We start from the raw sequence: 13,439 nt of genomic DNA on the forward strand, positions 1-13,439 counted from the left end.
CCTCCCTCCGTTTCATCTCTCCTCCCTTATCCCCTCACCTCTCCCTCCCTCCCTCCCTTTCATCTCTCCTCCCTTATCCCCTCACCTCTCCCTCCCTCCCTCCCTTTCATCTCTCCTCCCTTATCCCCTCACCTCTCCTCCCTCCCTTTCATCTCTCCTCCCTCCCTCCCTTTCATATCTCCTCCCTTATCCCCTCACCTCTCCTCCCTCCCGTTCATCTCTCCTCCCTCCCTCCCTCCCTCCCTTTCATCTCTCCTCCCTTATCCCCTCACCTCTCCCTCCCTCCCTCCCTTTCATCTCTCCTCCCTTATCCCCTCATCTCTCCTCCCTCCCGTTCATCTCTCCTCCCTCCCTCCCTCCCTCCCTCCCTCCCTTTCATCTCCCTCCCTCCGTTTCATCTCTCCTCCCTTATCCCCTCACCTCTCCCTCCCTCCCTCCCTTTCATCTCTCCTCCCTTATCCCCTCACCTCTCCTCCCTCCCGTTCATCTCTCCTCCCTCCCTCCCTCCCTCCCTCCCTCCCTCCCTTTCATATCTCCTCCCTTATCCCCTCACCTCTCCTCCCTCCCTTTCACCTCTCCTCCCTTATCCCCTCACCTCTCCTCCCTCCCTTTCACCTCTCCTCCCTTATCCCCTCACCTCTCCTCCCTCCCTTTCATCTCTCCTCCCTCCCTCCCTCCCTCCCTTTCATATCTCCTCCCTTATCCCCTCACCTCTCCTCCTTCCCTCCCTTTCATCTCTCCTCCCTTATCCCCTCACCTCTCCTCCCTCCCTCCCGTTCACCTCTCCTCCCTCCCTTATCCCCTCACCTCTCCTCCCTCCCTCCTCTCCCACTTGTCTTCACCGAGCAACCTGTAGTTGATGCTCCGGTACAGCAGGGGGTGCTCTCTCCTCTGCCTCCACACCTCCTCGTACAGCGAGCGCACGGCAGGGCTGATGGGGCTAACGTTAGCGTCGGACGCTAACGCGCGGCAGTACTCCCACTGTTCCCGCTCCAGGCGCAGCACGTGGCGCTGTGGTACTCCTTGTGCAAGTCTGTCCTCTAGCCACGAGCGAGACTCGCGCTCCATCTGCTCCAGCGAGGGCAAGGAAACGGCGCCATCTAAAACTGACAGGCAGTACTGCACCTAAGGAGACCCACACAAGACAAGCATTATTTTACTCACAGATACTGCATAAATGATTTTCAATCAATAAGTGTCCATTTCAGTAATTAGTAAAAGTAATCAATAAAAGAAAAGTATACATACATACATACATACTTACATACACACATATATATATAAATATATATATATAAATATATATATATATATATATATATATATATATATATATAAATATATATATATATATATATATATATATATATACACACTGCTCACAAAAACTTAGGGCACACTCAAAAAACACATCCTAGATGTCAATCAATTGGATTTTTCGGATGAAAATCTTTTTTCATAGTGTAGGGCAATGTGTTGAGAACAAAATAACATAAGAATGATAAATGGAAATCAAATTCTCAGCCCCTGGAGGTCTGGATCCAAAATTATAGTCAAAATCAAAGTGACAAATCAGGTCTCTGGTTGATCCAAATTCTGTAGAAATTCCTCCAAACAAGTCTGTATCATCCTCAGTCGTGTGTGTGGCCTCCACGTGCCTGAATGCACTCCCTACAACGCCTGGGCATGCTCCTGATGACACCACGGATGTCCTCCTGAGGGATCTCCTCCCAGACCTGGATTAGAGCATCAGTAGCTCCTGGACAGTCTGTGGTGCCACGTGGCGTTGATGGATGGACCGAGACATGATGTCCCAGATGTATCTATTGGATTTAAGTCTGGGGAACGGGCAGGCCAGTCCAGAACATCAATACCTTCATCATGCAGGACCTGCTGACACACTCTTGCCACATGTGGCCTGGCATTATCAGGCATCAGAAGGAACCCAGGGCCCACAGCACCAGCATATGGTCTTACAATAGGTCTGAGGATCTCATCCCGGTCCCCAATGCCAGTCAGGGAACCTCTGGCTCGCACATGGAGGGCTGTGCGGCCCTCCAATGAAATGCCTCCCCAGACCATCACTGACCCACCACCAAACCGGTCATGCTGGATGATGTTGCAGCAGCAGAACGTTCTCCAGGGCGTCTCCAGACTCTGTCACGTCTGTCACATGTGCTCAGGGTGAACCTGCTCTCATCCGTGAAGAGCACAGGGCACCATTGGCCAATCTGCCAATCGCTGTGTTCTCGGGCAAATGCCAATCAGGCTGCACGGTGTTGGGCAGTAAGCGCCGGCCCAACTTGTGGACGTCGGGCCCTCATACCCCCCTCATGGAGTCGCTTTCTGACCGTTTGAGGTCCAACATGCACATTTGTGGCCCTCTGGAGGTCATTTTGTAGGGCTCGGGCAGTGCTTCTCCTGTTTCTCCGTGCACAAATGAGCAGATAGCGGTCCTGCTGCTGGGTTGTTGACCTCGGTCGGCCCCCCCCAGGTCTCCTGGTGTACTGGCCTGTCTCCTGGTATCTCCTCCATGCTCTGGACACTGCGCTGGGAGACACAGCAAACCTTCTTGCCACAGCACGAATGGACGTGCCATTTTGGATGAGCATCACTCCCTGAGCAGCTTCTGTGGGTTGTAGATGCTCCTCATGATGCCTCTAGTGGTGAGAACACTGGACAAATGCAAAAGTGTTCCAAAAATACGGTCCAAAGGATGAAGACAGGGAAATGGTCTGTGGTCACCACCTGCAAAACCATTCCTCTTTTGGAGTGATCTTGCTAATTGCCTCTCATTTCCACCTCTGTCTGTTTAATTTCCACAACACCAAGTGAAACTGATTCACAATAAGCGTGGCTTCCTAACTGGACAGTCTGATATCACAGAAATTTGACTGACTTGGAGTTACATTGTGTTTTTTGAGTGTGCCCTAAGTTTTTGTGAGCAGTGTAATATATATATATATATATATATATATATATATATATAGATATAGATATAGATATAGATATACACAGTATATACAGTGCAGCATTGCAACTTTTCCAAAAGGCTGAAACTTTCCCACAACTACTACAATTCATTTTACTTTGAATATTTGCGCGTAGGAAGTGGAGTCAGCGCCTCCACAGGTTTAAGTTATTCAGACTGAGGCCCCGCCTCCTCTCACTCACTCCGGTCTGTGTTCCTCCTGCTCTTTGTCCCAGTTTTGTTTCTCTGCTACTGGACCTTTATTTGGCAACACATTTACTGTAGATTGCTTCTCCGGTCTACAGTAAATATTTAAATATATGTCAAAATGCAGAGGAAGGAAGTTCTTTCCCCCGGAGCGCACACCTTTGCAGATGATACATCTTTCTAAAACAATGCCTAATTTAAGTCTTTTCTTACTCCCCAGAGAAGCCTGATTTGGATGTAAACATTTATTGTTTAAAGCAGAAGAGAAACACAACTTTTCATCGCAACTTGAAAAAAAAAAAAGGGCCATGAAATCAAGCTTTTAGCAACAAATGCTGTGAAATCCTGGAGGGACTGGTGCTCCTGAAACTCACAGTCACATGTGCATTCAGGTAAACACAGTAAAGAAACATGATCTCGGGCTAAAAAGCTGAGAGAAATCTTTTCAGGGACAGACTGTGACCCACTGATTCTGCGGGATGAACACAGACCTGGCAACCATGACGACACGTTTGAGCAGAGGTTTATTTCATCCTCATGACCAAGGGCGTGACTTTCGTCTAAACATTGGGGTGGGGGGGATAATAATGTTAGATTTCTCGGCGACAGAATACATGGGGGGGTCTGGGGGGGGGAACCTCAAGCCAAACACAAACAATCTCCTGCCCCTGGAGAGTAATAACCTTTAATGAAAGAGACTGATGACAAAAACATGAAATCAAGCTCTTTTGGTCCCAAACAGGGCTTTAAGTCTGAATAGAGCAGTTTCACTAAGATTATAGACTATAATCATCCAAAGGTCAGAACTAATATGGCCTAATATGACCTAGCAAATATAAGGGCATCATTTTATAGTAACGTTAATTCATTCAAAGTAAAAGGAAAAGAATAGTCCACCCAGTCCCACTGAGAGGAGTGAAACCAGGATTTCCTAAGACCTGCTTTAGGAATAAATCGCTTTGCACCAAACCAGAGAAGAGAATGTTGCTATAGAGGCTAAGAGAGCTCACATACAGCTGAAGCCAATAGTGCACACATCCCACTATGCCAGGTGGACCACCTGGTGGACCTGGGTCCAGATCCGGACCTCCACAGGCTTTAGTCCAGACCACAAAGCCTTTTCATCCTCTCAATATACTTCATTTCCAAGGCCGAGTAAAAAATTATTGAAACAATTTGAATAATATTGAAATAAAATGTCAAAATGATTGATTCATTGATCAGCTCTGCAATGTAAATTGTCGTGGTAGTAATAGTATTGCAGTAGTAGTACCTGGCAGTGGAAGTGGCAGATCTGTTGGCTGTAGTTGTGGTAGTAATAGTATTGCAGTAGTAGTACCTGGCAGTGGAAGTGGCAGATCTGTTGGCTGTAGTTGTGGTAGTAATAGTATTGCAGTAGTAGTACCTGGCAGTGGAAGTGGCAGATCTGTTGGCTGTAGTTGTGGTAGTAATAGTATTGCAGTAGTAGTACCTGGCAGTGGAAGTGGGGGAAGGGGCAGATCTGCTGGCTGTAGTCGTGGTAGTAATAGTATTGCAGTAGTAGTACCTGGCAGTGGAAGTGGGGGAAGGGGCAGATCTGTTGGCTGTAGTCGTGGTAGTAATTGTATTGCAGTAGTAGTACCTGGCAGTGGAAGTGGGGGAAGGGGCAGATCTGTTGGCTGTAGTCGTAGTAGTAATTGTATTGCAGTAGTAGTACCTGGCAGTGGAAGTGGCAGATCTGTTGGCTGTAGTTGTGGTAGTAATAGTATTGCAGTAGTAGTACCTGGCAGTGGAAGTGGGGGAAGGGGCAGATTTGCTGGCTGTAGTCGTGGTAGTAATTGTATTGCAGTAGTAGTACCTGGCAGTGGAAGTGGGGGAAGGGGCAGATCTGCTGGCAGAGGCCGATGAAGAAGATGGAGGGGAAAGATGGCGGCAGCACGTGACGGTACAGCGGTCCCACAAACTGTGGCTCGATCCGGACGCCCAGCTCTAGCCCGGACAGGAACGGGAAATTGAATTCATAGCCCGTACACAGGAGAAGTACGTCTGGGCTGACCACTCTGCCGCCCTGAAAGAGACCAAGTCATCAACAAAATGATTGGACAGAAAGTATTTGGGCAAAAAATATACACTACACTTAAAATGTCCTTATTTTTTAAAGAAAAGCACAGGTTTTTTCATTGAGGAGAACATTAAATAAATCAGAAATACAGCCTAGACATTGTGAATGTTGTGAATGCCTATTGTAGCTGGAAATGGAATACCTCCATAGGTGTGCAGAGGTTCTAATGGTACAAAAGCTCATTGATGATTAGAAAACCCTCATGCTAGAACTGCTGCTGCTGTGCTGATTAGAGAAACTATTGAACTGGTCTGGGTGACCCCAAACCTTTGACCTCTAGTGTCCAATGAAGACATTTACAAAGATGCACCTTATGGCACTGTACAAGTGTCTGTGTAGTTAAGTGGAGATGTTGACAGAGTGTAATGACAAACGTGCGATGAGAAAAGGCTCTCACGGCTCTACAGTTTTTTACAGGATGGAGGGAAGAGCCGGACCTGCAGTAGGACTGTGCCGTCCTGCTGAATGCTGTGGATGGGTGGGGTCTGCTGGAGGTTCGGGGGCAGAGGGAAGGTCAGAGGTGACTGACGGTGACTCAGGAATACCTGCACAACACACACACACACACACAGAGTTGAATTTAATAGCTTGAGATAATGGTCCTCACAATGGCCATGTCAGCGTGTTCTGTCACTGCAGTCAACGCATGTGGAGCTACTACAGAAATCACATTCCATTCACATTTTGAAACATTTTACATTTGGGAATAGAGACTAATGTGACAGTGTGTATATATAGGCACGTGTCTGTGGCACCATCAAGTGGCCGCAATGTGTACAGCACTTAACTTTTCAAGGTCAGTTAAAGCTTGAATGAAAAACTTTTAACGTTGGGGCAGGGCTGGACTGGCCATCAGGAGATTCGGGAGTTTTCCCGTTGGGCCGATGTACTTTTGGGCCAGTTGGGCCAGTCAGATCGAGATAAGGCCCGTTATACCTCACACCGGCCCACAATTAGTGGGAAAAGCCATTAGAATCTCTATCATTACATGATGCAATTACACCACTCTTCCACTAGAGGGATGTGACACCTTTTATACCTCTCTGGTGATATACTTTCTTGAGTTATGGTTCACAGATAATCTGGTATAATGAGCAATGGGCCTCTGGGACATAACACTCATGCCCCTCACATTGTGAATATAAGAGGAAATAGTTTATTGTAACTCCCTCCAGGACCCACAGAACCTTAGACCTCCATTTTTTTATACATTTTAGACAAATGTTTGCAAAGAAGTGCATGCTGGGAGTTGTCAGGTGACTCCGTCTTGTCCTTCGTCATTAGTGCAGTTTGGAAATCTTCTAGTTTCCATTGAAAGGATTTACAATGCTTTGGCCTTTATAGGATTTCTATTTTCACTCCACACCTCTCTGACTCTGTGGTGTCTAAATTGTCTCAATCTACAGTTTGATCATTTGTTTGGTTTTGAGAAGTTTATTTGTGTTGCAGTCGCGAGAGGAACTTCACTAACGGAACACACATTTTAAGATTGTTAAGTCATTTTACAAAAGTTCCATCAAATTGTAAATGACTAGATTAAAGTGTGGAGTGCTATGAGGGGTTAGCTTGAATTCGGCAGAAACAACAGCAGCTATTGTCCTCGATTCGTAGCTTATACTGTTTTAGTTCAAGCCAAGGGCTCATTGTTTTGTTCATCACCTCGACTATTGTATTGAATATGACTGTTTTTTTTAGAGGGCCGGTCTTGACCCAAAAGTCCCGGGCTGATTTTTTCTGCCAGTCCAGCCCTGGTTAGGGGCGTTGACAGGATACTACAGTGGGTTGCTTAAGTATCGCCCCCCCTTTAACTTATCGACATTTTGCCATTCTATGGACCATAAACATAAATATTCAACTTCTGAAGCCAATTGTTTGCACTAAAAGGAAAGGGGAGCCGGTACTTATGCACATCCTACTTTCAGATTTTTATTTATTAAAAAAAAATCATGTTAAATCATGTATAAATTTCACTTCACGATTGTGTGTCACTTAGTGTGTCTCTTTCAAATAAAATTAAAATGAAATATATTTATGTTTATGATCCATAGCGTGGAAAAATGTCGAAAAGTTAAGGGGGGTCGATGCTTAAGCAACCCACTGTAACTGTGAGGCTTCATCTCTTGCCCATATTCAGTGATGTCTTTATTTCAGGGATTCTCGGGCTGTTCCTTCGATACTGGCACTTTGATTCAAAAAGTTTTGTATCGGTATCGTCAAAGTGAGATATTAATGTGTTACTTGTTTTATATCCCACTGGCCCGAGAAACAGAACTGGCCTTTTTCTTTAAGCATGGGTGCCCCGTCAGTCAAACCTGTGTGTGCAGACACCAGTTTATCAGTCCATAAACATGAACCTGACCAGGCCAGACCCATAAACACCATTAACACTCACAGTCAGGCGCTGTTATCTCTGAACTGTCACCCACTCTTTTCGTTAGTTGTGTACAGGTTATTGATTTCACAATCTTCATATGTGTGCTGTTGTGCTCAAAAGTTTACACACCCCGGGACAATTTCAGATTTTTGTACTATTTTGGGCCAGAGTTGCTCGCTTTCATCCAAAGTTGCTGTTAGTACAGACCTGGGCAAAATACGGCCCGCGGGCCGGCCGATGATTCACTGATGATTCAGTCCGGCCCACAACTTGTAAGCCGGACAAAAAAAAAGTAAGTCTCGAGCCCATTCCTGTGTGGAGTTACGATTTTTTTTTATTACCAGAATGCTCACTCCAGCCACTAGGGGGCAGATTAATAAGAAGAAAGAATAAAAGGAAAGAATTCCACAGGTGTCCAGCGGAGGGCACTGACATAATAAGAAATCAGGATATAAACGACACATTGTGTGACTTGCAAGTGGGAAATGGACAGTCTGCCCCTGGGCAGCTGTGGCTACAATAGTCGCTTACTACCACGGAGTGTGGCGTGAATGAATGTTGACTACAGAGTAGCAGAGACTTGTGACACAGGCTTGTAAAGTGTAATAAGTGTAAGTGTTTATATGAGGCCACAGTCCTGTCAGGCTCATTATTATTCATTTAATGAAAAAAACTCCTCAATGTATTTTCCCAATCAAAACATTTTTATATTTTGGAGCTTTTGTTTATGGACCTCCCCATATATTACACTTATATTCCGATATAAGTTTGAGTTATTGTTTGTGCGGCCCTCAGACTCAATTCTTCTCAAATGGATTTCCCCCCCGTGTTAGTACATACTGGTTTGAACGACCAGAACTTGGTGTGAACTCAATAATGACTAGACAGCAACAAACATCTGCCCTGTTGATGCAGAATAAAGCCACATGTGGTGAGATTGAACCCCGTCACGACACACCAAAGCAAAAACACATCCAGTCTGAGTGAGAGGCGGGACATGGCCTCTCCTCTGCACCTTCATACCTCAGAGCCTCCATTACACACCAGCTCAGACACCGAAGACCATATGCAGCAACATCAAACACCTTTTATCCCACAAGCTTCAACGTTGTTTTATAAATCTGTTTTATACATGTTCTTTTTCCATTATAATTGAACATTTGTCAATGTTTAATAAACCTAAGGCTAAAAACACATACATATTTGTTATATAAGGGGTCCAAGGGTTAATGGGTTCTCGGGTGGTACCTGGGCTGCCACGGTGGACAGTTCGTGACAGATGTCGATCCCCGAGGCTCTGGCCCCCACCACGAGCACGGTCCGCCCATGGAAGCGCTCTGGGCTGCGGTAACTGTGGCTGTGCAGCAGCTCGCCTGGGAAGACAATCAGCAGACGTCAAAGACCGCTAACTGGAGAAACAGAACTAATCCCCCCTCCTCTACTCATCCTCCTTTGACTCCTCCCATTCCCCTGTTTTGGCCCCTCCTTTGGTGTACTCCTTGCCCCACCCCACGTCTATAATTAGGGGAGCAACACATCTGTGCAGCCATTGTTGTCCTGGAGCTGGCATGCCTGGTGGAGCCTCCGAATCCTTCCCAAGTAGAGCAGTGCCACATTGAAGTTTGTATTTTCCCAGTTATCACCCCTTATCCTTGTTATTGGTCCTTATTGATCTTTTGGTTAACCCTCCTTGTATTAGATATATTTGAATGTTATTTCCTTTGGTAATGTGTTCTCCTTTGTTTTCCCATAGAAAACACCACTGCCCTGCTTCCCCACACTACGATGCTCACCCCCTCAGTCTCCACTGCATTTCTTCCCCTCATGGCAACCATCCCTCCACCCTAATCAACCCATGACCCCCATCTATCCATAACTCGATCCTGTCTTTGGCAATAAACCACTTGAAACCTTTCTGCTGGCTGCTCTGAATTGTCTGTTGCGTTGGTGCTTCACCTGGAATCAGAGTTTAAGAGGATTCACAGCTAGAGATATTTTTCAATAAAATAATTATACCTGCAGGAACCGATAACGCAATAAAGACCAATAACATAAAAACCACCACTGACATAATGACTACCAAATGATGGTAAATAACAACCCATTACTATTATAAAACAAATCTAAGCTGCAGGATTAGTCTACTGGATAGTACTTTACTAGTATAATACTATCTGTATATACTTTTACATGTATATGTACAGTACAGGCCAACAGTTTGGAAATGCTTTTTTATGTATTTGTTTTTTCTTTCATTTCAAAACTGTTCCTATGGTAGATTCTCACTGAAGCCGTTCATTTATGAGTGAACACATACGGAATTGTGTTTTAAACAAAACAAATGTTTGAAATTCTCCGCCTGTGGCTTTGAACATTTGCTCAGTGAGCTTCACCATGTGGGCACACAAATGGTTTGGACTTCTCAAACAAGTTGAAAACTATCTCAGAAGACGACCTTATGAAGCTCATGGAGAAAATGCCAAGAATGAAGGACAGCAAATTGAAATGATTTAGAATATAAAACATAGTGGGAGTTGTTTTTGTTTCCTTCATAATCCCATGTGTTCATTCATAGTTTAACGCCTTCAATGACAATCGTAGCGTGTTAGTAATGTTGAAAATAAAGAAAAGCCAAGACATCAAAAGTGTGTGCAAACTTTTGGCCTGAACTGTATAGATGTATAGTATATATCTATACATAGTATATTATACTTATATAGTAGTATACTTTATAAATTAGAAGAGTTGTCCCATAGTTCATCCTTTATAACACTTAAAGAATATCCCCTCCTGCTGTCGACTGTAGAAACCCTCCACACTCCGTTACCTCTGAAGTGCTGTATCCCGGGGATCTCTGGGATGTAAGGCTCCGAGTAGTGTCTGAAACAACACAACCTCAAATGACGTGTTTTGTATTCTATCATTCATTCCATTGTTAATTGTATTCTTTCTATGCAACTCTTGTCTTTGTGTTTGTAGTTTTTATGGTCCACACCTCCGTCATGAGCAGCTCTCATTCCTCTGCATGTTTCAGGCTGGAGCTACAGGGACAACATGCTGGACTCCACAATGTGAACAAATCCTCTCTTTGAACTGAACGCTTCAGATCCCATCCAATTCTTTAATGCGTCGGATCTTATTCTGTCAGGAATAGGCATATTTAGCACAAATAAAACTAGAAAACCTCATACGAGCAGAGCAGAGACTAGAGACAAGTTTGGGATTTGGCAGAAAATGGTTCTTAAAGGCATTAGTGATTTGAATCCAAATGCCAAACTCTGAGCAAATTCGGCCTAAGACAATAAGTTGTCTGGCTTGTTCAATAATCTAATGAGCCAATCAAAGGCCCTGTTACCGATTCTGTCATCAAACTGGTGTTCTGTGAGAAGTCTTTGACACGTCTGTAAATGAACCACTGTGTTATTGAGTTGACTCGTGTGCTTGAATTGAAAATGAATTCTAAAGCGTTTGTACCCAGAACAGACAAACACTGCGTCGAATCTCTCCGTCCGCTCCGACCCGGCACCGTCTGATGATGTCACTTCCCATTCTGTTCCCGACTTCCTGTTTCTAGTCTCCTTGACAACCGGCCACACTTGATCCACTGCTGTATTAAACTGAAATACACAAACACTGGATTTAAGGCACTTTCCTGTGGCCCTGTCCTACAAATGTGTTCTGATGTTTGTAAAACTATTAAATGTGCTGGTGTCCCCCAGGGCTGCCCTTTGTCACCAGTTCTGTTTCCACTTTTATGGACACAATTTGTAGGCGCAGCCAGGGGCCGGGTTTGGGAAGCTCAGGATCTGATCTCTGCTGTTTGCAGATGATGTTCTGTTGGAGCTTCAGCTGCCCTGAGGCGGTTTGCAGCCCAGTGTGAAGCGACTGGGATGATCATGATCAGAAGGTTTGCAGGTTTAAGTTAAGCTACACTTAGCCCCCCTGTGCACATTGGTGGATGAATGAGAGTGTGAATGTGTGAGTGGGTCCTTGATGTAAAGCGTTTTGGGTCAAACCGCTTTATAAGTTGAGACCTTTTAATATTTAAGGCGCACTCATCTGGATATGCGACCCCTGTGAGGGGGATGGAGAAGTGCTCACTGACACATTTAGATGGATTTGGGAACAATATCGGGGAGAAATGAGTCGATATGTCTTTGAGTTCACCCCATGAAAAATGAGAGCGGGAACAAAAGTGTTACCATGTGTACAATGATTTTTCAAAAACATCGCAAAATCAAATAAATGATGATTTCTTTTCTTTTTTTTGCTGTGATATCGAAATAGTTGTTTTCTTCTGGAGAAATAACTGTCTGTGAAGCACTTTGGTCTTCCTTGTGTTGTTGTAAGGTGCTATACAAATAAACTTTGATTGATTGATTGATTGATTGATTGATTGATTGATTGATTGATTGATTGATTGATTGATTGATTGATTGATTGATTGATTGATTGATTGATTGATTGATTGATTGATTGATTGATTGGAAATTGAGTTTGAAATCTTAGTATCATGATCAATGAAGTAAAGTTTGTATATTTCTGAGTATATTTGTGAAATATCTGAGTGAAGATTAAAACATGCACATAAAGGAGTGCTGGTTTGGTGAGGGTTAGTTCATTAATACTGTAGAGACATCTCAGGCCATGACTGTGGCACAATTGAATTCAAGACTTTTAATGCTCTTTAATGTTCTTTTGTAAAGTACTGGGCAGTACTCTTACTCTGATGTGCGGTGATATTTTGAAGTGCTTGCAGTATTTCTCCAGATACCGTAGTACTTCCTGATGCGGGATGAAACTGTCCAACTCCTGATCAAACGGGAAATCTGGGAACATCATCACCTCCTTGGGGAGATTGGTCCTAAATCACAGGAGAGGGTTAGAGGGTGCAGAGGAGGAAGAGGAGAGGGTCAGACGATGCAGACGAAGAGGAAGAGGAGAGGGGCGAGGATGCAGAGGAGGAGGAGAGAGTCAGAGGGAGCAGAGGAAGAGGAGAGAGTCAGAGGGAGCAGAGGAAGAGGGGCGAGGATGCAGAGGAAGAGGAGAGAGTCGGAGGGAGCAGAGGAGGAAGAGGAGGAGAGGGTGCAGAGGAAGAGGAGAGGGTCAGACGGTGCAGAAGAGGAAGAGGAGAGGGTGCAGAGGAGGTAGAGGAGACAGTGCAGAGGAGGAAGAAGAGAGGGTGCAGAGGAGGAAGAGGAGAGGGTGCAGAGGAGGAAGAGGAGAGGGTGCAGAGGAGGAAGAGGAGAGGGTGCAGAGGAGGAAGAGGAGAGGGTGCAGAGATAGAGGAGGAAGAGGGTGCAGAGGAGGAAGAGGGTGCAGAGGATTACCGTAAGTCTCGGTACATGCTGCTGTGCATGGGTGGCCCGTTGTCATGGTTTCCAGTGCTTTCCTCGTAGACCCAGGTTCCTCCGACGGTTGGTCGGGACTCGAACACCACAGGAGCAGAGAAGGTTTGGGGTTTAGACAGAACGTGCCGCGCCACACAGAGCCCCGCCGCGCCCGCTCCGACCACCGCCACCCGGAGCGCCATCTGTGCCCGCGGCTCCTAACACACACACATACATGTACACACGTACACACACACACACACACACACACATACATGTACACACGTACACATTAAACAGGAGGCTAAGAGGAGGCTAAACAGGAGGCTACACAGAAGGCTAAATGGAGGATAAAAAGGGGAATAAGAGGAGGCAAAACAGGAGATGAAATGGAGGATGAACAGGAAGCTAAGTGGAGGTTAAGTGGAGGATAAACAGGAAGCTAAGTGGAGGCTA

The 13,439-nt window shown here is 45.2% G+C and overlaps 1 protein-coding gene across 1 annotated transcript; it reads right to left on the reverse strand.

Annotated features, from left to right (window-relative positions):
• Window positions 1–795: 795 nt before the first annotated feature.
• On the reverse strand, window positions 796–13,197 carry LOC306970201 (uncharacterized protein; the record flags this gene model as incomplete). The annotated part of the gene is made up of 8 exons (XM_079566080.1): window positions 12,984–13,197; window positions 12,379–12,517; window positions 11,128–11,270; window positions 10,481–10,533; window positions 8,902–9,026; window positions 5,717–5,824; window positions 5,016–5,225; window positions 796–1,125 (listed from the first exon to the last, which is right to left on the reverse strand). The coding sequence occupies exons 1-8, from the start codon at window positions 13,184–13,186 to the stop codon at window positions 796–798; spliced, it is 1,311 nt and encodes a 436-aa protein (XP_079422206.1). The 5' UTR covers window positions 13,187–13,197.
• Between the last annotated feature and the right edge of the window lie 242 nt (window positions 13,198–13,439).

The sequence above is a fragment of the Gobius niger genome (assembly GCF_951799975.1).
Source record: "Gobius niger genome assembly, chromosome: 11".
Classification (NCBI taxonomy): Eukaryota; Metazoa; Chordata; class Actinopteri; order Gobiiformes; family Gobiidae; genus Gobius; species Gobius niger.